Source organism: Ptychodera flava (genome assembly GCF_041260155.1).
Source record: "Ptychodera flava strain L36383 chromosome 3 unlocalized genomic scaffold, AS_Pfla_20210202 Scaffold_26__1_contigs__length_13983176_pilon, whole genome shotgun sequence".
NCBI lineage: Eukaryota > Metazoa > Hemichordata > Enteropneusta > Ptychoderidae > Ptychodera > Ptychodera flava.
The window spans coordinates 5711462-5737997 of record NW_027248280.1 but is presented as its reverse complement, the minus strand read 5'-3'; the positions used below and the strand labels follow the sequence as shown (position 1 = coordinate 5737997).

At 40.5% G+C, this 26536-nt stretch overlaps 4 protein-coding genes and 1 long non-coding RNA gene across 5 annotated transcripts; 1 reads left to right on the top strand and 4 right to left on the bottom strand.

The window, feature by feature from the left end:
• Positions 1 to 1091: 1091 nt before the first annotated feature.
• Positions 1092 to 5318, top strand: LOC139125755 (uncharacterized metal-dependent hydrolase YcfH-like). Its single transcript, XM_070691852.1, has 4 exons — positions 1092 to 1206; positions 1389 to 1942; positions 2649 to 2670; positions 5206 to 5318. Exons 1-4 carry the CDS (start codon positions 1092 to 1094, stop codon positions 5316 to 5318), a joined length of 804 nt encoding a protein of 267 aa, XP_070547953.1.
• A 13001-nt stretch (positions 5319 to 18319) lies between these two features.
• On the bottom strand, positions 18320 to 19417 carry LOC139125754 (uncharacterized). Its single transcript, XM_070691851.1, has one exon. It carries the CDS (start codon positions 19415 to 19417, stop codon positions 18320 to 18322), a length of 1098 nt encoding a protein of 365 aa, XP_070547952.1.
• Positions 19418 to 19568: 151 nt separating this feature from the next.
• LOC139125753 (uncharacterized) lies at positions 19569 to 20417 on the bottom strand. The gene has a single exon (XM_070691849.1). The coding sequence runs from the start codon at positions 20415 to 20417 to the stop codon at positions 19569 to 19571; it is 849 nt and encodes a 282-aa protein (XP_070547950.1).
• Positions 20418 to 20428: 11 nt separating this feature from the next.
• LOC139125752 (uncharacterized) lies at positions 20429 to 23797 on the bottom strand. The gene is made up of 3 exons (XM_070691848.1): positions 23039 to 23797; positions 21444 to 22881; positions 20429 to 21210 (listed from the first exon to the last, which is right to left on the bottom strand). Exons 1-3 carry the CDS (start codon positions 23795 to 23797, stop codon positions 20429 to 20431), a joined length of 2979 nt encoding a protein of 992 aa, XP_070547949.1.
• Positions 23798 to 24484: 687 nt separating this feature from the next.
• On the bottom strand, positions 24485 to 24812 carry LOC139125796 (uncharacterized). The gene is made up of 2 exons (XR_011550349.1): positions 24685 to 24812; positions 24485 to 24526 (listed from the first exon to the last, which is right to left on the bottom strand). It is a non-coding gene; the product is annotated as an uncharacterized lncRNA (long non-coding RNA).
• Between the last annotated feature and the right edge of the window lie 1724 nt (positions 24813 to 26536).

Here is a 26536-nt window from a genome sequence, read left to right as displayed (position 1 = left end):
ATTAACGATTCGTTTGTTAATTTTCAAACTAACAGCCAAACATTTCAGACACTAAACACACCAAAGCACATACAAGACGAGACGAGTGATGTGTGAAACCACTTTCCCTTTATTACACTACACAGTTTTGTCTGAGTATCTATTGTTGATAAATGCATACTGCAGATGGTTACACAGTTATGCAAGAAACGTGAAGCTATTTACTGACATTGTATCATCTGATTCTGATGCAGGTACAGCAGTGGATATAATTGGACACATCAAGGTAGACATGACATCACCAGTGCAGTGTGTGAATGGCAGCGTCCCCAACGGTGCCTGTTGGTCACTAAGGGATACGGCCAACCCCCAGCAGCATCATCGTCACGGGACCACGCCACGCCGCATCAGAACTCGTGCGACCTTTCTACCAAGCTACATTGATCTGCTCACCAAAGAAGCAATGCGCTGTCCGGACAGCAGGACCATTCCTGTCTAGGAGAGTTTACAGAGTATTGCTAATGATGAGTAAAACCCCGGCTATCACAACACTGGCACTGCAAGCAGGGAAAAGGAGCCTCGTCCTAGCTCACTGAAGCAAGCAGGGAGCTTCTACGCTGGTCGGCCATCCCCCTGCCCTTTCCCAGGATGCCACTAAAAATCCATTGGGATCAAGGAGAATTGCCTTAGGAAACACCTACCCCGATGCCTCGACCAAGGACACATCGACTACAATATGTCATTGTCGACCGTCTGGGATTTCTAACCAGAAGGCTGGTTTGGCCTAGCATGCCCATTATGGCACTCTTGCCCATTGTGGCACTCTAATGGTGCTAAAATCACAGACACCTGCCGGAAAACCACAGAGGGCTTATGTCATCGCCTGGGCTGGACAGTCACAGAGAAGCTCCGCATCAGCCCACCCAACACTCTGGCAAGTCATATATGGTTCATTGGAGGGTCATGTCCGCTCTGCTGCACGACCTGGACCCAAACCAAACACTCTGGCAAGTCATATATGGTTCATTGGAGGGTCATGTCCGCTCTGCTGCATGACCTGGACCCAACAGACCACATCAGGTTTGGCGCTGGACAGGTGAGGGAGCTCAGGAATGACCTCACCCAGCAGCAGCAGCAGCTGCCGCAAGAGTACTAGAGAGCCCGGTGATGCTCATGGCAAGGCACAGATGGGAAGCGGACCCTATCCAGGAACCTTCACTTCCAAAAGCAATGGACTATCATTTCCACCTCGATCTGACCATTTGACATCTTCGCAAAGGCAGCCAAGTGACCACATCAGTTCATTTAGTTTCTGCCAATCCTAGCGTCAGACCACAAATGCCAGTCAGAGTGGTAGGGGGAGTGGAGGTGTACTGCGACCAAGAAGCTTTGCTGATGACCTGATCCAGGAGCCAGGTGGAAGATTGCCATTGGCCTTCACCCCAAAGCAGCCGTCGAAGCAGACAACCAGGTGCTACAGAAGATCCGACGCCTGGTTGCGTCTCCACACGTCGCCGCTCTAGGGTTAATTGGTCTTGATAGAACCGTGGGCAGCGACAAGTGGGCCAAACAGGAAGAAGTCTTCAGAGACCTCTTGGAAATGGCAGACCCTGCCAAACCAGTGATCCTCCATATCAGAGGCGAGGCAGGGGACAAGTACGCCTGTGATACGCATGCCCTGGCCCTACTGACCATCAAGGAGGTCTGCAACTCGTCCTGGCGCATCCACATTCGCAACTTTGTCGGGGAGCCGTGCACCCTTAGAAGATGGTGCCAAGCGTTCCGCCATTGTTACTTCAGCTTCTCGGCGATGGCAGCAGACTTTGATGACACGCAGGTGAAGACCCTGAGAGAAGTCCCCCTGGACTGGATCCTCCTGGAGACGGATTCACCATATCTGATGCCACGACCCGACCAGCGGTATAACATCCCCGCCTACATCAGTGACGTGGCACAAAAGGTGGTAAGACATCATGGTGGAGACATCTCATACAATTGTATGCACAGTTCATGAAAACGATCTCACTGTACATTTATTTTGCTATTTTCACCAGTACTTCGCATTGCTTACCGAAGCTGATTTGCACGCAAAAAGTCTGTGAGCTAGTTTTAAATATGTTCACAAAGTTCAACTACAAGGTGTTCGTGTTCCACCATTTCTTTACACTTGGGAACAAAAGCAGACAAACTGATATTCTACTTATATGCATCGATGTTAATAACATCAAAAACTTGCGAACCACAGCACTTTTCAGCTTGGTATTTGATGTATTGATGCATCCTGGGACTCGCCCTTGTCGAGTATGGCACTGTATTACAGTACCAGTGAACATGGTTCTTCACAATGGCCCAACATGCATATAGATCACAGAATTTTGGGGTTGTTGTGCTGCTGCTGTCAGTGAAAAAACTGGGGAACACAGGCGTGAAGGTAAATCAAAGGATCTATTACATGTAAATGTGGATTGGTATTTTCATTTTGCTTGAGACTGGTGTGTTTTGTAGATGACTTCTAGGTACATTTTATGTGTACCTTACAAGTAGAAATGTGTTGTTGTGGAGGAATTGGAAAAAAAATGAGTGACCTATTTTTTAACAGAATGAATGCTTCATTATCTTGCATGACATACATATAATTTTTTTCTTTTAAAATTTGTTCAATGTTTTAGGGAATGCATGTAGAAATCACGCGTGAGTAAAACCCTGGAAGGAAGATTCAAGACTATTGACGATGCTGAAAATCATTTGAACATTTCGTATATAGATGACTTCAGTGCTGTTATGAATACATGGCTGTAACCATCCTCAACTGTGGCTGCTGCCATGTGAAAACAAAAGAATTCACTATAGTTACATTGAGGGCGTAGAGCACAAGTGAATGAACATGTAATTAGAATTAACCTCCTTTGTTTTTATATTGTTCCTCAGGGCAATTTAGTCCCAATTATTGAGTTTCAATGTTGTAGATTCTCGTTTTCTCACACAGATTGATGTTGTGACACATTGCATATTTTGTAAGAAATAGTTTAGGACATCTTATCACTCGATTCACAGTAAAAAGGATTTTCGCGCGTTTTCACTATGTTAGACATCATATACCTACGCACTTTCACTACAGGACAGAGAGATGACACATCGAATCTGACACTTCGTACCTTTCCAAACTTCCTAATATATCGAAATATTTCCTGATCCCAAGGCCTTACAGGTCGCCAGTGAGGTAAATATATTTTCTGTAGTCATATAGAGATAGAAGACAGATTTTCAGTTGTGTAATCTTCATGTAAACTCTGATCAAACTTTATGGTAAATCGCCAATTATTCAAAGCAATTGTCATCCATGCTGTCATCCGATCCGACAGTGACCTGAATTTTCCTTCAGTTTTCAACTTGTGTTTTCTCGTTTATTAGACGTTTCCATGTTCGATATGAAGCCTTATTGATTCAATCTTATTGAACTTGTATTCTCGATTATGACAATTTGTATTTTCGTATTTGTATTACAGTTTTTACGGTCTTCCCATTACCGTCTTTTGACTACGATCTTTATGGTCCGTTCTTATGGTAAAAACTTGATCTTATAAAAATGGCCTTCAAGCTACGTCTTGTGTGGTCTAACCAGTGGACGTCGGTCTACAGTTATAAGAATCTGTAAAGACTTTCGATACCATAGTGCGACGCCATATTTGCAAATAAACGGAAGATCAGTATACATCTCCCAGACTTGTTTGTTCGAGGGGCTTTGGCGGTCTCATCAACACCAAAAAAGGCAATGAAGAAGAAGACATTGAACTTGAAGATCTGGAAAATCTACCACCCAAAGAATAAAACTCTGCTGTCAGTGTAAATGTGCCCAAAGATGATATCTTTGCCAAAGCAATGGAAGTGAATGCAATATTAAGAAAAGAATTAAAAAGAATGGAGGAGACAGCATCCTGTGCTTCTAGCTCTCAAGATCTAGCATGTGACAGAGAAAATATAGTACATAAGAGGGCAATTTCATAAATTCTTCTGCAATAGTTCAAAGCCACTGTTTTATTACATTAAAAATTTGCATGAACATACATTAGTCCCTATATCTTCATGAACATCTGGACCTTTGGAGCCCCATATGCCAAAAGGTGTGACTCTTCAGTCATAACAAAATCAACAATACCTCCAGCCATGTACCGGTAAGCCATTTGGAAGAGGTATTATTGATTTTGTTATGACTGTGTTTCAAATTTCAGGCAGTGCAGGAAACAGAAAACTACAGTTAACTATTTCATGTTCGTTTGGAATACAGAAACTATATATAACTATTTCATGCTTTACCATTCAGTTTTTCTTGAAGTTCACTCAATAACACTTCTATCGAAGTAGGGTACAAATTTTTAAGCATATTTGCCAACTCATTCCTAAGATATTAGTCCTCCTAAAACCAATAAAAATTGTAGCAGCCATTATCTTTGTCACAAGACTAAATTTTATTTACATAATTTGTCTTACACTTATATGCTGTATTTATGAACTGGTTGCTGTCAAAATAGGTACATATGTGTACTTATGTGACAATATCTGTCGTGCAATGGCATGTGGCTGCCAAAAAGTTGTTCCTGTGTGGCAACCAGTGATGCATGCACTCAAGTATAAGGTTCCCTCTTTTTATGTGCATTGTATTGACTTTGAAAAAATTTAATTATTACCACGTACAAATTTTAAATTACCAGCAGGGACTTCTTGTCAATGACATTGACGTTGAATAATTTGGTTCCTTCCAAATGTGCCATAAACATTTACTTTGATAATGAGCCCCTGGAACCCAAACTTCATGACACGCAACTGAAATAGCCTATTCATATGTATGCTATACTTTCCAGGTCCAGGACAGTGGAATGAACATATTTGGAAGTAGCCAAGACATAGTAACATGCTCTACAGACTTGGACAACACAATATAGCTATGATGGAGCCAGTGTGAGGAGACACCTCCTCCATATTATTTACCATATGGCTGAGGGATAAGCTATGATGGAGCCAGTGTGAGGAGACACCTCCTCCATACTATTTACCATATGGCTAAGGGAAATGCAACATAATGCAGCTACTTTGCACAAATGTGATCCATGTTTTAGCTTCCATATGGCCATATGAATACAGGTATATGGCAGTGGATGGTATCTGTACAGGCTGTAAATTATGCAAATTTGTTTGTATTTACACTTTCTTTGCCAAATTTGTATTCAGGAGACAACTTCTACCTAACTAGTAGAACTAGACGAAAGTATAACCGTACAGGAGGTGAAAGAGACAACCAGCAACTCTACACCAACAGCCAGAAGCGACGCAAGCTTGCCTGAACACTTGGAGGACTTGTTTAATAGGTCATGCGTAAACTTGAGTCCGGATGAAGCAAGCCAGCTACGAGACCTCCTGATAGAGTACCAAGACATGTTCGCAGCCAATGAATTTGACTTGGGAAATTTCACTGCCCTGAACCACACGATCAACACAGGGGACGCAAACCCGATCAAACAAAAGATGAGGCGCCCACGATGCTTTGCGGTCGAAGAGCAGGCACATCTCAAGAAAATGTACGACGCTAAGGTCATTCAACCATCAGTGTCTGAGTGGGCCTCCGCACCCGTACTTGTCCGAAAACGAGATGGGTCCGTTCGTTGGTGCGTGGACTATCGCGCTCTCAACAATCTTACCGCCAAAGACGTATTCCCGCTTCCCCTGATAGAAGACTGTATGGACACCTTGGCAGGAAACAAATGGTTCTCGAAGTTAGACGCCAACTCAGTATATTGGCAAGCTAGAGTAACCCTGAAGACCGGAAGAAGACGGCGTGTGTTACCAAGTACGGGCTCTTTGAATTCACGAGAATGCCTTTTGGACTTTGCAACGCTCCCGCCACGTACTCATGTAATGAACCTGGTATTTAGGGGTTTGACATGGGAGGTAGTACTTGCCTACTCCACGACATCATGGTGCTGGGGACGTCCTTCGAACACCACTTACAGAACTTGCGGGATGTATTCCAGCGTATGAGGCAATACCAGCTGAAGCTGAAGCCCCGCAAGTGCGAATTATTCCAGACGAGCGTTACGTTCCTCGGTAGGAAGGTCACATACAACTGTGTCGCCCTCGAAGAGGAATCGATTCAGGCAATCCAAGACTGGCCCTTACCCACAAAGACAAGGGACGTGGAGAGCTTTCTAGGGTTGGCAAACTACCACCGAAGTCAGCAGTAAGTTGCGGCCATCACGGTGTTCATGTAAAAGTGAGTGTGATGGGACAACTAAAAGGGGTTGCAAAAACTGCTTTTCAGGGCATGCAAACCATGCCTAACATGTACGTGTAACGGATGTAAAAACCTACATAATAATAGTGATTTAAGGTCATCATTTAGTATAATATATTTGTTAACCGGATATTTTTTGGGGGAAATACTCATTAACATCCTACATTTTGCTGTTTATATTATAATTAATAGGTGTTGCTTGTGACACATGGATCGAATGTTCAGCTGGATCTAAATGTGTTCTTGGACGATGGTACCACGTGGTACCATCGTCAACACTGAAGAAGGTGAGCTGCTTGTAATTGTGTATATATAGGAAAATGAGAGCAACTTTACACACCGTTTTCTACCTTTGATAGTGATGCGATATATTGAATCAATCAATGTGGTTTAATGATATGTAAAAACATGGTGAGACACCGCTGCTGAAAAGTGCTTTCAGCAAGCAAAAAATGAGGGCATGAATGTTGAGTTTATAGGCAAGACAATGACTCCAGCAGTGTAAGTCATTCAAATTGTGTACCCTGACTAGAAAAATACAGTTGTAATGTTTTGTAGGGGTCATGTGACCCGTGCATACCGGTACAGCACTGTAGTTCTTGTTGGCCGGTGTTTCTACTTAAAGTCCCTGGAAAGTGCCAGGCTATTTTCTTCGACCGCAATCCCAGATACAGATGCCAATTATTGCTCAAAATATCCATCTTTGGGAATGGATTTATCTTATACAACGTGGGGCCGTTACATATTTGTTTTTTATTTAACAGCATCTCGCTTTTTTACCACAGTGGATATAGACACTTGAAATAAATTATCTCAAATTAACATGTTTAATTAATGTCTGACTGTGAAAGAAGTTGTTTATATATGTTTGTTTTCCTGTACTACAGTAAGCTTGACAGAAGAAAACAAATACATGATACAATTCAATTGAATACATTGGAGGGTAAGCATATAGCAAAAGTTGAACTGCCAGCACCAACATATACTGACTTTGGGAGCGGAGAATGGATTAAGTATAGACTAAATGCCCGCGAGTGACAGAGAGAGAGCGTTTCGTCACGTTGAACGGAATAACTATGCAGAAATGTAACGTAACCAGACTAGTTACTACTCACACGAAAAGGAAACTCATGTTGAAGATGGACTGCCTGCACTCGTGATTGTCATGTTATAGACAATTCATTTCTGGCTGTATACACAGAAGACAAGTGTCGTGGAATTATCCCTACAGTGGAGTTAGCCAACTTATCTCCCAGAAGAACAGGTGCTTTTAAGTTTGGTCACATGATTGTAAAGATACCTTTCGATGTGTTAAACAGAGATCAGCTGTCAAAACATAACAATTTCACCGGAGCATGCCAAATTCTTTCAATTTATATTGCAACTAGCAATACTGTTATCAGGAGACTGGGCAGTAATGACTGATGTCTTCATACTTGTTAGTTGATGTGCATCCAACATAAAATCTATAGTTGCATATTTTATTGGGCATTTGATCCAAAATATTACACTGACAATATTTGTTCTCATATAGATACATATTATGTTGACTCTGTAAAGGTCAACAGAAACAGCACAAACTATACTGATGGAAGATTTTAATGCAATAATCAGAGTTATGATGAGTGGTCCAATTTTTGCATTAATAAAATAATGAAGATGTTTACCATGTCACTTAAGATGCTAGTTTCATCTCCATACCTTTATAAATTCCCTCATATGTAATATGGTCACACTAATGCAAGACTAACACAGCATATGGGTTACATTTTTGGCTTGCACTTCTGACACTGGTCACAAGTGTCACACTGTGGGTGAAGACTATTCTCACACAGATCACAAGCACCACACCATTGGTGCAATCAGTTCTGATACTGATCATGATCGACATACTCTTGGTGCATGCAGCTCTGATACAGGTCACAAATTTCACACTATGGCTGCAAGCAGTGCTGATTGTAATGAACTTGATGCAGAAGAGCATTTCGAAGTCAACAGCGCCCCCTAGTGACGATGTCAGTCATACTACATATCGTCATCAGATTTATTAATATTTTTTTATTAATAAAAGTTGGAAATTACATATATATGATCTAAAGCTATTTCAAAGTAGTACATTAAACTTGTAGTGTTTAGTAGTGGTTTACCGCCAATTTGTTGTTCCCATGATTCAGCGGTAGACATCTTTTTTCCTATATTCCATATGAACCAAGGCACTAACTAATGCAAATTCGCCGATAATTCACCTAGAGTACCGACTAAATAAGCCCACATGGTAATATATTTAGTACGTAGTTTGTATTGCATGCATTTATAAGAGACATTTATTACATGTTAAACTAGTTTAGAGCATTTATTGATGTGATAAGGAATCATTTTCCAGAGCGTGCAGTGTAGACGGACAATTTCACTCTAGTCTATCACTGCCTGCAGAGTATAGCAATGTCCATTGCATACTATCAGACAATGATCAGACAGAGATTACGCTCATTTGCAATGATGACACCACAGAAGTTAAGACATCATGAACAGTTATATTCTGTACGTTGGGTTTGTGTTTTATATTTACTAGATCTTATGGTGTTGGTGTATGTAAAGCAGAGCAGTAAACAAGATATGCCACATCAGTCAAGTCTGTGTACGCCTAAGTTTTGAGTATTAGTTGGTGATTCCAGTCATACCACCAAAGATGCAGTCTAAGATAGAAAACCAAATTGAGGATGTAGAGGGAAGTTTGCAAAACAATTAGCTAAACTTTTGACAATTTCAGCTTTGAAACCTAAAGATACCAACAAGGGTTAGACTGGCAAGAATAAAGTTTTTGTTTCGAAACCTAAGAATGCTCCGTTAGGTTTCCAAACTAAATATACAAGAGGGAATTTTAGGTTTCCGCTGTCCTTGCTTAAATTCATGGAAACCTATGGATGGCTCATTTTTAGAAAAATCAGCTGTTGGATGGCTTATGGACAGCTATCAGACAGCTAGATATTACAGAAATCAGCTACCAAATGCATAGTTGAAGATGTCTGTGAAAAAATGATGTACTGAAGGTAAACTCAATGTGTAATGACTTCTTGGTGCTTGTATAGGTAACATCTATTCCATTTTCGGCACAGATTTTGCCTTTTGCTGACAGTGGATAAAGATTGCATGAGACTGATGATGTAATTCTACACTAAAATATACAGCTTATTTAGCTTCCTGTGCTACTTGCAACCAAAGCCGTTAGGCTACTGGTCAAAATGCTAACATCATATTAGGGTTTTGAAGAGTCTTGTTGAGGTCCCTAATGTCGCATGTACACTTGTTTGTCAAATCAAAGGCAATAAAATGATGTCCTATGGAACAGAACGCTTCATATTTCCCCCTTCTACAACAATAAATGGAACATAAGCTTGGTGTACAATTCAGAAACTACTACAAACAAGATTTAAGCAATGGAAAAAGGAAAACAATCAAGTTACTTTTGTGATATCCTTCAATTTGACACAATACACAATCTTGGTTATCCAAAGTTGTTACTATTGCAAAATTTTGCCGTCAGCACTTCCAAACATACTGACACCAAGGAGTTTTGCAGAAATATTGACCTGATAGGATATCCTGTCTCCTTGGAATTCATTTGCCCTCCGATTACAAGGGTTAATTGTGTTCAAAAAGCACTTGACTGTTGTGGCAGTTTCTGGTACTAACCTCCTTGGCATACTGTTTGTATCACAAAGAAAATCAGGAATTTTATCATGGTCTCCTAATGGCTTGTAACAATTCGTTAGAATTTTCAGGACTGGGAATCTGTTCTGACATTAAGTTAAGTCAATCCTGATTACACTGAAATACAAAAACCGTAAAAACTGTACGTAGAGTTAAAACGGTTTGAAACATAAGGGTATGTCTCTCTCGTTATCAGAGAGCTGCTCCTGCCTTTTATATACCCATTTTAAGAAAGCATTAAGAAGTACATCATCGTTACAGCAGAAGAATGTACAATTTGCATCCTGTTTTATGGCATTGTTTGAAAGTGATTGACGAAAATGCCGTGACTTTCTTTAATGATCCGAGTTACATTGACCAATTCACAGAGTTGCCTCAAAATCTTGTTATTTCTATAATAAAGAGGATGTATCACTGAACATAAGCACTTGGAAGCTTTCAGAAGTTACACACTTCTTAGGGAACAACATTGCCGATCAAAGTACGTGATACTGTTGAGTTGTCATGCATATCACAGAATTGGATACTTTGCACCATTTACCAAAATGTTAAAAAGATTATATCACAATGCTATGATTACACAAGATCCATAGGATTCAACCGAAACTTATTAATGATGTCACAGGCACGATCAAGAAACAGCGTGCCGCAGATCCCCTTATTTCTCGTACCAGTATAACCATCATTGATGGAATGAAATGGAATCTGCCCGTAGAAAGCAGAGCGATACTTCTTGCATGAACGAAGTGGTGTAAATTAATAATCTGTTAGTAGGATGCAAAGACTTACTGCAGTCAGTACTTTAAGAAAATACATTAAATTAGTATGGTAGTGATGATTTTGCAGTCATTTCTCAAAATAGTTATGATTATTTCCTTGTACTAAAAACATACATTTATTGTCAATGACAGTCCCACTTGGATCATAAATTGGAAAACCATCAACAGAAACCATAGAAAAGAGAAATTGGTCAAAGCATATCTGGAAAATTCCAGAGAAAGTATATTGATCTTGTATTGATGCACATTACATTAATGTACCAAGCATGCTATATACGCATGTTTTGGGTATTTCATTTTGTATTATTGGGTAAATTTTTGCCATTTTTGGTCAAAATATTTGTGTCTCAAAAGTTACTCATCTGATAGCTTTGATATTTGGTATACAGGTTCCTAGGCTTTATCTGAATGTAATATATTGAAATTATGATGAAATCATCAATTTTGTATTTTTGCAGCTTATTTTGCCATTTTTGGTCAGGCCATCCTGAAATGAGCTACATCTATCAAAGATATCCACCTTCTTCTCTACATAACACAGCAGAGCTCTGTCAACTGTTGGGTCGCTTGTTTTTTCAAAACCCCTGATCAGACAGCTTTAATATTTGGTTTACAGGACCTTAGTAAGATAATTTCATACAGTATCCATGTCTATAGTAGATTCAGGGACTTTGGCCCTATGTTTCTTCATATTTCTTCCATTCTTAATTTGCAATACAGATGGCAACAGAGGAAACACTGCATGGTGAAACATAACTTTGTTGTCCCTGACCACATCAACCTGGACAATGTGTCAGACGACTCTGATGCAGACACCTTCACAACTGGAACAGTAGTGGGACTATCATCCATCATAAAAACCAACAGATGCCCAAATTCGTCGTGCCAGGGTGACATCAGTGTCAATACAAAAAGGTAAGCTGCAAGTACCATATTCTTCTGATTACACTGCCCATGGCTGAGAATAAAACCACTTGCGCTTTCTCCAGGTTACTGCTCGACTACTCCATACTGCTAAGAGACTACTTTGAAATAATCTATCCAAAGTGGAGGATGAAAATGACAGACTGTGTTGATTGGCATTTCAGCTTCAAATATTTAATACACATTATTTCTCACAGACACTTAGAAACCTCACTAGCACTATCTTTTAGCATCATTATTATGATTTCACTTCCAAACTAAATAGTTTGTGAGCATGTACAAATTTCCGTTTGTGTATAGGCTTACTATTAACAACCTGCGAGGACTGAATGTGCAGTTTTGAACAAGACAAAGACTACACTGTGATTTAATATATGCCTACTCATTAAATTTAAATTGCCACATGGAAAAGCAAAAACAAGGGACACTGTGCATATCTTCACTGATATTTTCACATTAACTGCACTATCCAACCCAATGTAATGTTTTCAACTAAGATATGTTCTGTTTCCTTTGTAACATTACCTATTTTTTGAAAATGGCCAGAAATCATAATGGCCATTAAAATTTGAATTTACTTGACCAATGTTTCACAAAGGGATAGTTTCCCAATAGTGAAACCTATCTCCCTTCTGAGGGTAGAGTTCAAAGACCATAGAAAGGTATTTGAGGTCAAGAGTTCCAGCCAGTGGGGCTTTTTTTAAATAATAAATATGCATTGATGCCAGAGGAGATTGGTCAATCACAGAAAAAAAAAGGCAAACTCAAAGATGAAGGTACTGATATTTAATGGAGTGCCAACGCTCTGTCTCTTTGCAACAAGAGACATACGCTGTAAAGAAGAGATTCTTTATGATTATAGAGAAAATGAATGCGAATTGCCATTTCTCAAGCAAGGTAAGGACATCAAATTGAAGCTTTTAGGAAGGGTGGCACGTTCATGGTGACAATTATCTGACAGAAATTTCTACATGAAACATATTCTAGAACTTGTACAATTCTGGAAATATGTTCCTATGAATGAAGATGACCCTATAACATTACAGAGACTGGCAGAAAACCAGACAGATAATTGTGTTAGCATTATTATACCCGGTACCCATCGATATACTGAGTCACATAGGCATTCAGTAATTTGAGAGACACTTGATTATGTTTGGACTGATGTGATGATGCTATTTCTAATATTATCATTGCAATAATCTCCAATTTCAAATACCAAAGTCTCTCACTAATTACTGAATGATATAGGTGAATGACTATCAACATCAATCGTATATTGCTAATTGTCAGTCCGGATTCCTGCAACTGTCTCTGTAATGTTCATACAACAGGAAGTGTGAGATTGTCTTTGCCCCAAAAGCATAATCGAAAACATATGATAGGCGACTGTAGTCTCAATGACCAGCCTCTCTGCTGGGGGTCGCTGTGATAATGCCCCGAGAAGAGCCTGAGAGAATGCCTATACTGTAGTTTGCCGCATCAGCGCCCGAGGTGTAGAGCACATATATAAACAAAGAAATTGGGAGGGGCGGAAGGAGTTGATTCTTTAGTTCTGAGTTTTTACTGTGATTGCCAAGCCTTATCAAACAAAGCAAGTCTGAGACGAGTTCTTGTATACTGATCTGATGTCAATTCTGGTTTATTACACTGACAAACACTAGGTTGTGCACCACCTAACTCAGTTGCCGGTCGGTACAAAATGTCCCTCCGTAAAGCAGCTGCAAAATGAAGGAAATTTATAAATGTACGGAGATTAAGCTAGCATCTAAAGTTTCATGGTAAACATCTTGATAATCTTATTGATTTTATAAGCAATGCAAAAATCTGCCATTTGAAATGTAAATGTATTCATGCATATATTTATAATATTATTAATGTGATAGATGATAAACTTACTCCGCATAAGTAAAACATTTCTTAAAATGAAAATACCCAAGACTTCAGCTATTTAAAAGCTGTTGTGTTTGCTTCGATGTCCATCAAATTTTTTGTGGTTGTAACCGATGGACCAAGACAGAGTTTCCCTCCCTGGCCAGCTGTGGATGAGAAGGGTAGGTGGTGCTTTAATACCCGCAGATTACTTTATTACAGTCAGTGATGAACATCTCAGTACAGCTGTGAAGCTTGTCAACGATGCCATTCAAAAAATGGCTGAAAAGAGTGTCTTAGAAGTAGTAGTCTTTTAGAAGTCATTGAAATGACACAACTGGAAACCAGCTTGTTTCCTACTAACAAAACAAGAGTTATCTTTTAATGAACAACTTGCAGATTATATTATTACTTTATGTAAACAAAGATATTTACAAGCAAGCAATAAAATATTATTATTATTATTATTATTATTATTATTATACATACAAAAATGGCTGAAAGCAGTGTCGAAGAAAAAGAAGAAGAAGATTTTTAGAAGCCATAGACGTGCAAGCAACATTTATGTAACTTGTGAATTGCTGCTGTTTTTTTACCTTAGTCTACAGTTGCATATTTTATTGGGCATTTAATCCAAAATATTACACACAATATTTCTTCACATATAGATGCATCTTGTGTTGACTTTGTCAAGGTCAACAGAAACAGTACAAGGTATACTAACGGACGATTTGAATGCAATAATCAGAGTTATGATGAGTGGTCCAATTTTTGCATTTAATAAAATTATGAAGATGTTTACCATGTCACTTAAGATGCTAGTTTCATCTCCATACATTTATAAATTCCCTCACTAAGGATGTATGGGACATGGCCCCTGGGTAGCCAGGCAACTTGTTGAAGACCAGGTCCCGTTTATCATCAGTGACAATGTTGTGCATGCTTCAATGTCAACCTGGCACCTTATCTTTCTTTCATGAATTTGACTTTGTTTGTGTACCATCTATTTACTGTCTGTTCTGTGTCTATGTCTATAACTAGTGTATTACATATTTTGACCTAGTGTTGTGGATTACGGATAGGTATGATTGCGATTATTCTTCCGGAGTGTGCAGTGTACAAGGACAATTTCACAGAGATTGATTGTGCTCATTTGTAATGATGACACAACAGAAGTTGAGACATCATGAACAGTAATATTCTGTATGTTGAGCAAACCGTGTTTAGATAGTAGTTTGGTTGAGTACTAGATCTTACGGTGTTGGTGTATGTACAGCAGAGCAGTAAACGAGATATGCCACATCAGTCAAGTCTGTGCACACCTAAGTTTTGAGTGTTAGTTGGTGATTCCAGTCATACCATCAAAGATGAAGCTCGTCAATCCCTACTTTTGACAAATTCAGCTTGGAAACCTAAAGATACCAACAAGGATTAGACTGGCAAGAATACAGTTTTTGTTTCGAAACCTAAGAATGCTCCGTTAGGTTTCCAAACTAAATATACAAGAGGGAATTTTAGGTTTCCGCTGTCCTTGCTTAAATTCATGGAAACCTATGGATGGCTCATTTTTAGAAAAATCAGCTGTTGGATGGCTTATGGACAGCTATCAGACAGCTAGATATTACAGAAATCAGCTACCAAATGCCAAGCTTAGACTCTTGCATAGTTGAAGATGTCTGTGAAAAAATGATTTACTGAGTATGAAGGTAAACTCAATGTGTAATGACTTCTTGGTGCTTGTATAGGTAACATCTATTCCATTTTCGGCACAGATTTTGCCTTTTGCTGACAGTGGATAAGGTTTGTTAAATCAAAGGCAATAAAATGATGTCCTATGGGTATTCACCTCTTCTACAACAATAAATGGAACATAAGCTTGGTGTACAATTAAGAACTACTACAAACAAGATACATCATCAGTCTCATGCAATCTAACAAGTGTATATGCAAAATTAGGGGCAATTTGCATTGTTTTGAAAAACAACAGGGAAAACAATCCAGCTACTTTAATTTGTGATATCCTTCAATTTGACACAATACACAATCTTGGTTATCCAAAGTTGTTACTATTGCAAAATTTTGCCGTCAGCACTTCCAAACATACTGACACCAAGGAGTTTTGCAGAGATATTGACCCAATAGGATATCCTGTCTCCTTGGAATACATTTGCTCTCCACTCACAAGGGTTAATGGTGTTCAAAACGCACTTGACTGTTGTGGCAGTTTCTGGTACTAACCTCCTTGGCGTACTGTTTGTATCACAAAGAAAATCAGGAATTGTATCGTGGTCTCCTAATGGCTTGTAACAATTCGTTAGAATTTTCAGGACTGGGAATCTGTTCTGACATAAAGTAAGGTATGTTTCTCTTGTTATCAGAGAGCTGCTCCTGCCTTTTATATATTACTCATTTTAAGAAAGCATTAAGAAGTACATCCTCCTTACAGCTAAAGAATGTACAATTTGCATCGTGTTTTATGTCATTGTTTGAAAGTGATTGAAGAAAATGCCGTGACTTTCTTTAATGATCCGAGTTACATTGACCAATTCACAGAGTTGCCTCAAAATCTTATTTCCATAATAAAGAGGATGTATCACTGAACATAAGCACTTGGAAGCTTTCAGAAGTTACACACGTACTTCTCAGGGAACAACATTTCCAATCAATGGACAAACGAGAACGATCACCGTTTTACCTTGACCATTTGACAAGCCCACATAAGAACAATGACCATGAACGACAAGCTGGCCATGTAATAAGGAATTAGAAACAGTTAGAAACAGCAACAATGCTGTCTTGGACTCACGTTAAAACAAATAATTTGTGATAGCCAAGAAGGAAGTTTCTGGATTCGGCTAGTCTGGCATTTTCAAAGTATAACATTGTGGTTTGTGTCAAATTTGGGGTAACGTTGTAATTATTCTTGGGCTACACAAGCATCCACCCCGATAATGTTCCTGTGAACACCTAGCTGCTTCACACGTTCTTCAAACTTTTCTCCTCAAACCAACTGGAAGAGGGCGAGCTTGGCAATTTGGCAAAATGATAAAATACTGGATGCATATCATGCCATATGCCATTACTGTGGTAATTTGACATAAGATGATCTCCAAAAAATCAGCCACTGCAAATATGGCGAGTGAAGCTTATTACTTAGGCAAAAGACACATTGGAGAAATATCTTAGTGTAGACCATTTGACATACACAGAAATGAGACAAGCAGAGACCAGAAGAAAACTGTAGATTATTAAATAAAGCTGGACTCAGGCAAAATAATGACACTTGGTTATATTCATGACATTGCTGAAGCAACATCAGATTCAGTGTATGAAGTACACAACAGCTGTTTCAGGAAAATACCCAAATATCATGTCAAAGTAGTGATGCTGATAAATAAGAAGTGATGGAAAAAATATAGTATTATACTATTATACTAAATGAAGTTATTACATGGAGAATGAGTATTATTAAAGGAAATTAGTGGAAAGTAACATGAATGTATCATCGCAGCAGACTGAATTACCTCTACTGTAATGCTCATTTCCTCCTTGGAATCAGCCACAAGTTAAGGTTGTAGCGAACTCAGATGGTGAGTTCTAGACCCGGTTCAAGCCCCAGTAGGTCCCGAGTAATGGAATCAATGTTGGAAGACAGTGCGATTGAGGGACCTGCTCAGGGGGGTCACCCCTAGGATGCTGGGGACCATAAGAAATTTCAAACCCCAGTTTCAGTTTTTTGACATGGTTACCTTTGGACTGGACAAGCGAGAGTCCCAAGTGTCAATCCCCGTCCCTGAACTGGCCAACAGGGTGGAAAAGCTCAGCCTAGCTTATGAAAATAACAGAAGTAAGCGATACAAGCACAGCACGGCTAGTAAGCAAGCAAAGTTGACGGACACTGGGATTTTATGCAGCAAAACTGCTGATTCTATGCAACTACGAAGCTCTACTTCATCTAGTAATGCCGCCTGTGGAGAAAGTGAAACACGTGATTACCATTACTTCACGAAATGAAACAACCAAATGGTAAGATGGACAACTTATCAAAAGGCTTGAATACCAAAACAGATGAACTAAATGAAAAGTATAGAAACTAAGCGGACAGGCAAAGGTATCCAATGAAAGAATTAGTAGATTACGTCTAGAAGCTGAAAATAGACGACTGAGTGACAAAGTTGATAAACTGGAAATGGAACTTGATAAACAACGAGGACAAATATCTTTGTTGCGGGTTCTACCCTTTTGTATTTACTCAGAATGATACGAGGACAACTTTCGCTTCACTTAACGAACTTTACTCGACCTTGTACATCCAGGTAAACTGTAGAAAGTACATGTAGAGAACGATTACTACAGTATACAAAAGTGTTATTAAACTCCATAAAGATCATGCATGTGAACAACTAGAAAACGATCGGTAGCCTTAGTAGTATAGATCTCTGATCGCTAGAGCATAGAGAGTAAATTGAGAGTATTTACCTAGATTTGGGGGATAGAAACTCGTAACTCAACAACAACAATGGTGGCTGAGAACTTTTCCATGTGCTTTTTTACTGGAGAAACGAACAATCAAACATAGAGTAACTATAGAGGGCGCACTGCAATTCAACAGCAGAAAGGCACTGAGGCAGCTACACTCCTCTCTGCAACTATGTTGCATTAAAGTGTTCAAATAACAAATGTCCAAATAAAGATTGTCCTTTCAACTCTGGTTGAACTCAAGCAACAATCACAAATTGTGCTCAAATATTTCAAATGTCTGCGATAATCAGTCATTTTCAGCAGTGCATAGCAGAACCAGCTTATGGATTGGTCTATCCAATGTAGAAGTGGCAGTGGTAAGCTGCACCTTGCGTACATATCCATCTTCTCCTGGGTAAACCTTTGATACTCTGCCAAGTCTCCAGCAGTTACGAGGCATGTTATCTTGCTTGATAATCACTATATCATCTACCTTCAGATTACGTCTGGGAACTGTCCACTTAGGCCTTGGCTGTAAGGTCTGGAGATACTCTCTCCTCCATCGGCTCCAAAATTCATTGGTTAAGTGTTGTACCCTTCTCCAACGACGTCTGGCATACATGTCTGCTTTCTGGAAGTTTCCCGGTGGGGGAAGAAGTACCTTGGTCTTCATTGTTAACAGGTGGTTTGGTGTGAGAGGTTCTGGAGAATTGTACTGGGATAGGTGATCAGTGGTGATTGGTCTTGAGTTGACAATGTTCTGTACTTCAGCTATGAATGTACGAAGGGATTCGTCATCAAGTTGAGGGCCAGCCTGATGCATGAGTGGCTCTAAGACATTTCTTACTGTCCGAATCTGTCTCTCCCAGATTCCTCCCATGTGACTTGAGCTGGGAACATTGAACTTGAATTCAATCCAATCACATTCCTGGTTCAAAAGGAAGTCGGCAACCTTCCTTTGATCCATTTCCTTCAGAGCCTTCGTCATTTCATTGTTAGCTCCAACGATATTTGTGCCACAGTCAGCCCTGAGCTGTCTAGTCGGTCCCCGAATACTGAGGAATCTTCTCAATGCACAAATAAATGAGTCAGTTTCTAGAGAATTGGCTGTTTCTAAATGAATAGCGTTTGACGCCATACACACAAACAGTACGCCATATCTCTTCAAAAGGCTCCTCTTCTCCTTGACAAGGAATGGTCCAAACAAGTCCACACCACAATAAGTGAATGGCGGGGCTTCTTCAATACGGTCACTTGGAAGATCTCCCATTTTCTGGGTTTGAGTTGCCCTTCTCATCTTCCTACAGATCACACACTGGTGGATCAACTGAGATACAGCACTGGATCCACTGATGATCCAGTATCCATGTTGTCGGATAGAGTTGTGTGTACTACTTCGTCCCATGTGATTAACCTTCTCATGAAAGTGTCGCACAATGAGAGTGGTTATGTGACCTTTCTTCGGCAGGATTACGGGATGATTAACTTCAAAGGGCTGGCTGGATTTCTTCAATCTTCCTCCAACTCTTAGCAATCCTTGCTCATCTAGGAATGGATTAAGCTTGCATATGGTGCTTGATTTCCGCAGCCGCTGGGCTTTGATCAATCGTCTTCTTTCCACCTTTCGGGCCACCTTCTAGAATCAAGATTTCCTCCTTAAACACTCTCTCTTGAGTTTCCTTAATAAATGCTTTCTCTACTTCCTTGAGATCCTGCATAGTCATCTGCTTATCAGGTTCTGTCATAACATCAATGAGGCCAGCCTTTCTGTTTGAGGTCTTGACTGCTCTCAATAGTTTAGCCTTAAAGCGTAGACAGTTGGCTGCTGCATGCCTTGCTTTGTTCCATGAAGAGAATCTGTCAAATCGATCAATTAATCGGTCATTTGAGCTGACTACTCTTGAACTAGTCTTCAACACATTGTGGATGACACCCTTCATTTCTTTGCTCACTTCTACTGCAGTTTCATCATTGCATTCAAAGCGTGACACTGCTGTTGGTTGGAAGTCACTGTCCCACAAGAAATGTGGCCCTGTCAACCATCTTGAATCTTCAACCAGTTTCCTAGCTGTAATACCTCTGCTAGCATCGTCACTTGGGTTTACATCTGTACTGACATACCTCCATTGATCCGGCACAGTCAGCTCTCTTATTTGCTGAACCCTGTTTGCAACATAGGTGTGGAAGCGCTTGGACTCATTATTTATGTATCCAAGAACCACTTTGCTGTCAACCCAAAAATACTCCTTCATATCTTCAAACCGCAGCTCACTCTTGATGTAATCGCTTACTCTGGCTGAAACCACCGCAGCTGTCAGCTCGAGACGTGGTATGGTAAGCTGTTTGTTCAATGGTGTTACTCTGGCCTTACCAATAACAAAGGAGCAATGCACATTGCCGTCCATGTTGACCTGTCTCAGATAAGTGCTCTGTCCATAGCCAGTTTCGCTTGCATCAGAAAAGTAGTGAAGCTCTGTACTTTTGACTTCGCCAAATTATCTGGTTTATAACAGCGCTGAATATTCAGACGTTCCAAATCTACAACACTAGCTCTCCACCGCATCCACCTTATCCTGAGGTCTTCAGGGATGGGGTCGTCCCAGTCTGCGTTACTTCTGCACAGTTCTTGTAGGATAACTTTCCCTGTTAGGATGACTGGCGCCACAAAACCCAATGGATCATACACGGAACTAATGGTTGCAAGAACTCCTCTACGTGTGAATGGTAGATCACGTAGTTCTATTCTAAACTGGAAACAATCTCTTTCAACGCACCACGTCATGCCTAAGACTCTTTCAATTGGTAGATGATCGATCTGAGTGTTGACTTCTGTGAGACTTGGTGCTCGAGCCTCAACTGGTATCGCATCTAGCACTTCTCTCTTGTTGGAGATCCACTTGTGCAGTTTCAAACCAGCCTTGGCACAGATAGCTGTGCTATCATTGATCAGGTTGATAGCCTTGCTAACACTGGGCAGAGATTTAAGCCCATCATCAACGTAAAAATCTTCACGAATGAATCTGGCTGCTTCTTCACCAAATTCTCTCTCTCCATCATCTGCTGCTCTTTGAAGGCCGAAATTGGCACATCCTGGTGAGCTGGCCGCACCAAACAGGTGTACTGTCATTCTATACTCAACCAAATCTTTGTCCAAATCGCCATCTTCCCACCATAGGAATCTAAGCAGGTCCCTGTCACCTGGTGTGACATGGAATTGATGGAACAACTCTTGACATCTGCCATTATCGCTACTTCTTCTTGCCTGAATCTGCTCAAAACTCCAACCAGGCAATTAGTGAGGTCTGGGCCTTGAAGGAGACAGTCATTGAGTGATATGCCATCGTATTTGGCCGAACAGTCAAATACTACACGTATTTTGTTGGGCTTCTTGGGGTGGTACACACCTGTGTGTGGCACATAATTTACCCTACCATCCTTACACTGCTGATCGCTGGGAACCCTTTCAGCACAGTCAGTCAGGATGTCTTTCATAAAGGAGAAGTAATCTTCCTTATACTTCGGATTTCTTCTGAATCGCCTTTTCAGCTGCAAAGCTCTTTTCAAGGCTAATGGCCTATTGTTTGGAAGCCGAACATTGTCATAATGTAGAGGGAGTGGCATTTCATAGTGGCCGTCTTCTCGCTGGGTAATGTTGTTAGACAAGCAACTGATGAATTTCTGGTCTTTCACTGACAAACTTGCCTGTTTGCCATTATGTTCAATGAAATCCCTCTCAAACATCTGCTGAACCTGCTGTGGAGTAACCAACTCTTTCACAGTCGTTGGCACCGTGAAGCGGTTTATAGGCCCTTTACTTGTCACAACTGAAGGCTGGTTCTCCAAATTGGACTCTGAAATTACGATACGGTTTGATATCGCAACATTATCATCATCTTCAGGACTAGAACAGATCTTGCCAACTATTCCCCATCCAAGTATAGACCTCTGGCCATATGGATGATCTTCTGCGCCGGCAATAATATCCCTTGGTCGTATGGCTGATGGCACATTGTTACCTATCAGTATACCCACTTTCACATCAGGCATGTACGGAGATATCAGGCCTGAAATTCTTCGTAGGTGGTCCCATTTCATTGCAATCTCTGGTGTTGGGATTTGGTGTCTTTCAGCAGGAACATGATCTCTGGTGTATGCTGTAGGCACAGGGATAATGACCTGTCTATCATAACTGAGGATCTCTAAATCTCTGATCCTTTTGGTGTCGACTATAGCACCGTTCCTCTGCATTGTTGACAATGTTAGCTTTACATCATGGCCTCCTATTCCAAGTCTACGCTGTAAGTTTCTCGAGATAAAACAAGTGTTACTTTGTGGATCTAGAACACAATATTGTAGCACTTCTGCGTTTGGGTTACTCTTACTTCTTACCCATACAGGTATAATCATAGAGTTGTCAGTGTTCCGAACTTCCTTGTGGCTTGCTGAGATGCAGTGGCTTACACTAGTGGTAGACTGCTCATCAAAGTGCAATGGTGTCAAATGTTCCTTTGAACACTTCTTACATTTCACCCTACTTGTACAGTCCTTTCCTCTGTGTGTTTTAGTCATACCACAAGCATAGCACAGGCCTTCTTGCTTGAAGAATTGCTTACGTACACTCCTGGCAACATCCATCAATTTACCACAGTTGTCAATGTGATGAGTTTCCTTGCAGTATGGACAACTCTGTTCTTTGGTATTGCTACTTGTGTTTGTTGCAAGGGCTCTTGCATCTGTATAGGAATTTCCTCCCTTGCCTGTATACCTTCTTTCACCTTTGACAGCTTCCTTTCGAGTTGTTGCCTCAATGGTGGTATTAAATGCTGGAATGTTTGCTTCCCGTGCTCTTTCCTTTATAAACTGTGCAAACTGTTCGAACTGTGGAAACTTCCATTGTTAACACTTGCATGTACAACTGACCTCCATTTGCCTTCCACATTGTATGGCATCTTGGCAATCAACTTTGCATTTCTTGTGGGTAATCCCAAACACCAAGATCATGTATTGTGCGTTTTGCAGCCACTACTTCATTCAATAGGTCTGAAAACCGTCTAAGCGCTATGGCATCACGTGGTTGGACCTTTGGAAATGACGCAAGTTTGTCTATAAAGGCCTTGGAAATTATTGTGTTGTTTCCATATCTCTGCTTCAGCTCAGCCTTGGCCTGTATGTAAGCTTCCTCAGTTTGGAGCAACAAATAGCTACTAACCATTGACTTGGGTTCTCCAGACAAATGTTGGCTCAACAGATTCAACCTTTCATCAGGAGACTGTGTCCTTGACTCTATCAGCGAATTGAAGGACGATTCCCAATTTGGAAACTGGAGTGGATTTCCGCTGAAAACTTCTACCTTCACTTGGGGAAGTCTAAAGGAGTTCACCAACCTTGTCATTACATCTGTAGTTTCTTGTGATGGAGAAGACTGTACATTTCTGTCCAAGGGAGTAGCGTGCTGTGTTCCTCCTCTCATTCCATCTCCTGTGTTTGTCACTGGAGTGAAGGGATGAGCCTCATATTGCAATGTAGAAACTGGATATTGATTTTCACAACCACGCAAATCAGCTTTCTGGTTACTCTGTATTGGTGTAGGGCATAGCTTTGTCTGGGGGCGCTGTTCTTGTTCAGCATCTGGCAGTGAATTCAAGAATTTGTTCATGTCATCCTTCTTGTTGGCAGAAGGTACATTACTCAACTGCTGACTTTCATTATCAGATTCTTCTGATTCAATAACTTCTTGCTGTGCTCGATTTTCAGCAAGGCTTTTCTGAATCTTACATTCTTCCATTTTCCTTTTTGCTCGAGCTCCTCTCTTTCCAGCTGTTTCTCTCTTTCAATAAATAACAACTGCACTTTCAATGCAGCTTCCCTTTTTCTTAGCTCCATTTTCATTGACCTGATGCTGTTGGGAGTATGGTTGCTATGGTAACCACTTGCCTTACTTTGATTAGCACCATGTTTGACAGAGTTAACTTCGAATTTAAGCATTTCCAAGTCTCTGATATGTCGAATTTCACTCATGATGTCATTTTCAAATATGCACCATTCTTGGAGGGCATTTTGCCTTTGCTCTATTAACACATCTAAATCTTCCTGTTCAAGTGTCAGTTCTTTAAGTTCCTCATGGAGTTCAGTTATATCCTGCCATAGAATCTGTGCTACTGCCAACTTTTGTTTCAGTGTGACAACATCTCCAGAACTCTTTTCCAGAATGGCTTCCCCTTTAACCTTAGAAAGTTTCGATTTCTTCCTCTTAATTCTTTCTTTATCATGTCGCGTCTATACTCCCTACCTTTGGCTGTTGCTGTCCGTTTTCTTGCCCCACTTTCATACTGAACATCACCTGTCAAATCTCTGTCTTCATCGACCTGAGCTTGACCTTCTGGTTGACCTTCCATGATCGTGGACATCTAGTTTACTGTTGCGGGTTCTACCCTTTTGTATTTACTCAGAATGATACGAGGACAACTTTCGCTTCACTTAACGAACTTTACTCGACCTTGTACATCCAGGTAAACTGTAGAAAGTACATGTAGAGAACGATTACTACAGTATACAAAAGTGTTATTAAACTCCATAAAGATCATGCATGTGAACAACTAGAAAACGATCGGTAGCCTTAGTAGTATAGATCTCTGATCGCTAGAGCATAGAGAGTAAATTGAGAGTATTTACCTAGATTTGGGGGATAGAAACTCGTAACTCAACAACAACAATGGTGGCTGAGAACTTTTCCATGTGCTTTTTTTACTGGAGAAAACGAACAATCAAACATAGAGTAACTATAGAGGGCGCACTGCAATTCAACAGCAGAAGGCACTGAGGCAGCTACATCTAATCGAGAAAATCTTATATTTTACGGGATAGAGCAGAGTGATAATGAGTCCTGGGAAGAATCAGAAGAAAAGGTACATCGAGTTTATCAAAAGTTATCTACATTTGGAAGAAAATACTGACGTAGTAGGGCTAGTGAGAGCGTGAGTAGAGACCAGCCCCATCAGGCAGTGGCATGGGGCCCTCCTACATCTAGAGGGAGCTTGCGCTATGTCACGAAGGGAAAAAGTCTTGTACCCGACTCTTGCTCAGAGGATACAGATGAAGATGTCCCCCAACATTCATTCCGAGACAGAGAAGTTCTGCTTGAGTGTGTGTCAATACACAAGACGCTCGCTTTCTCTGGTGAAAGGGGACAGAAGTGGGGAGTCTTCTACACGAAGTTTGACTCATTTACCAAAGCCCATGACTGGATGGAAGGTGGAAGTAAGAACTACTTGTGCTAGTGTTCTGAAGGCTTCGCCAGTGAATATTACACCATACTGATCGAGCGAGAGGGAAAAGACATTAGCTATAAAGACGTGATCAAGAAACTAGGCAAACGCTTCGGCTATCAGGAACTCCCCGAAGCCACATAGTTGAACTTCCATAAGCCCCAGCAGGCACCCAATGAAACACTTGAAGAGTGGGTGGACTGTTTGTTGTCTTGGCAATGCAGGCTTTACCGGGTTTCTCCTATCGCACTGACAAGCAAGCAATTATGATATTTTGCACAGTTTGCATGGACAGGGAGGCCGGAAGAGAAGCTGCTGCTCAACGACCATCCTCAATGGATAAGGCCATCGACGAAGTTTGCATCCGTCAATACATCAACCTTAAAGTCTATGGCAAGAAGGCATCGAAGTGTGAGGTATGCAAAGTCTCATCAAACAACGACAGGGATGATGGAGCGTTTCAGGTGCGTTACGCCTTTAAAGACAAATCCAGAAAATCATGAAGATTTAGCTTGCCCGACTACCGTCACAACAGCTCCAGAAAGCGAAACCTTGACACCAGGCTAAAGTATAGGTAAATAAAAGAATCCGCCATACAAATGTTGTACAGTTAATGGGTGTTAGTTACCATGTATGTGGTATTTATCTCATATCTGAATACATTGATGGTGCAGATTACGACGTGTTTGCAAGGGCTTGCATATCTGCATGCTTTGAAGCCTACCATTGTACATTAAGATGTTAAACCAGCAAACCTCATGATTGCAAAAGGAATTTTCAGCACAAAAATATTTGATATGGGAATGGCCAAGGTCAAATCACTGAAAACATGTACATTGGTTGGTGGAACTGAAGCTACTAATGGAATGTAAAAAGTATCCCCCTCCAAATTGAATTTCCAAAATTTGACACCCCCCCCCTGCGAATTCATCAATTTTAAAATGTGACACCCCTTCCCCAGAAAAATCTTCAAGATAGATTAATTAAACCTTGTAATTTGCTGGTCACCTGTCAAATGTTCAATATACAACATATGTCAACCATGAAACCTAGTAGTAGTCCGTGTAATTGTGTGATTTCCATGTGGTACACTGTCTGCCCAATCTGGTAACTTGAAAGACTTTATTTTCAATGTCACTGCTTTCAGTTCCTGAGCCGCTTTCCTCTGATTTGCCTAATTCATAAATCACTACATCTTCTAGCTCACTGTCCACCTCGTCCTCTTCATCATCATCATCCTCCTCATCTCCCTCTCAATT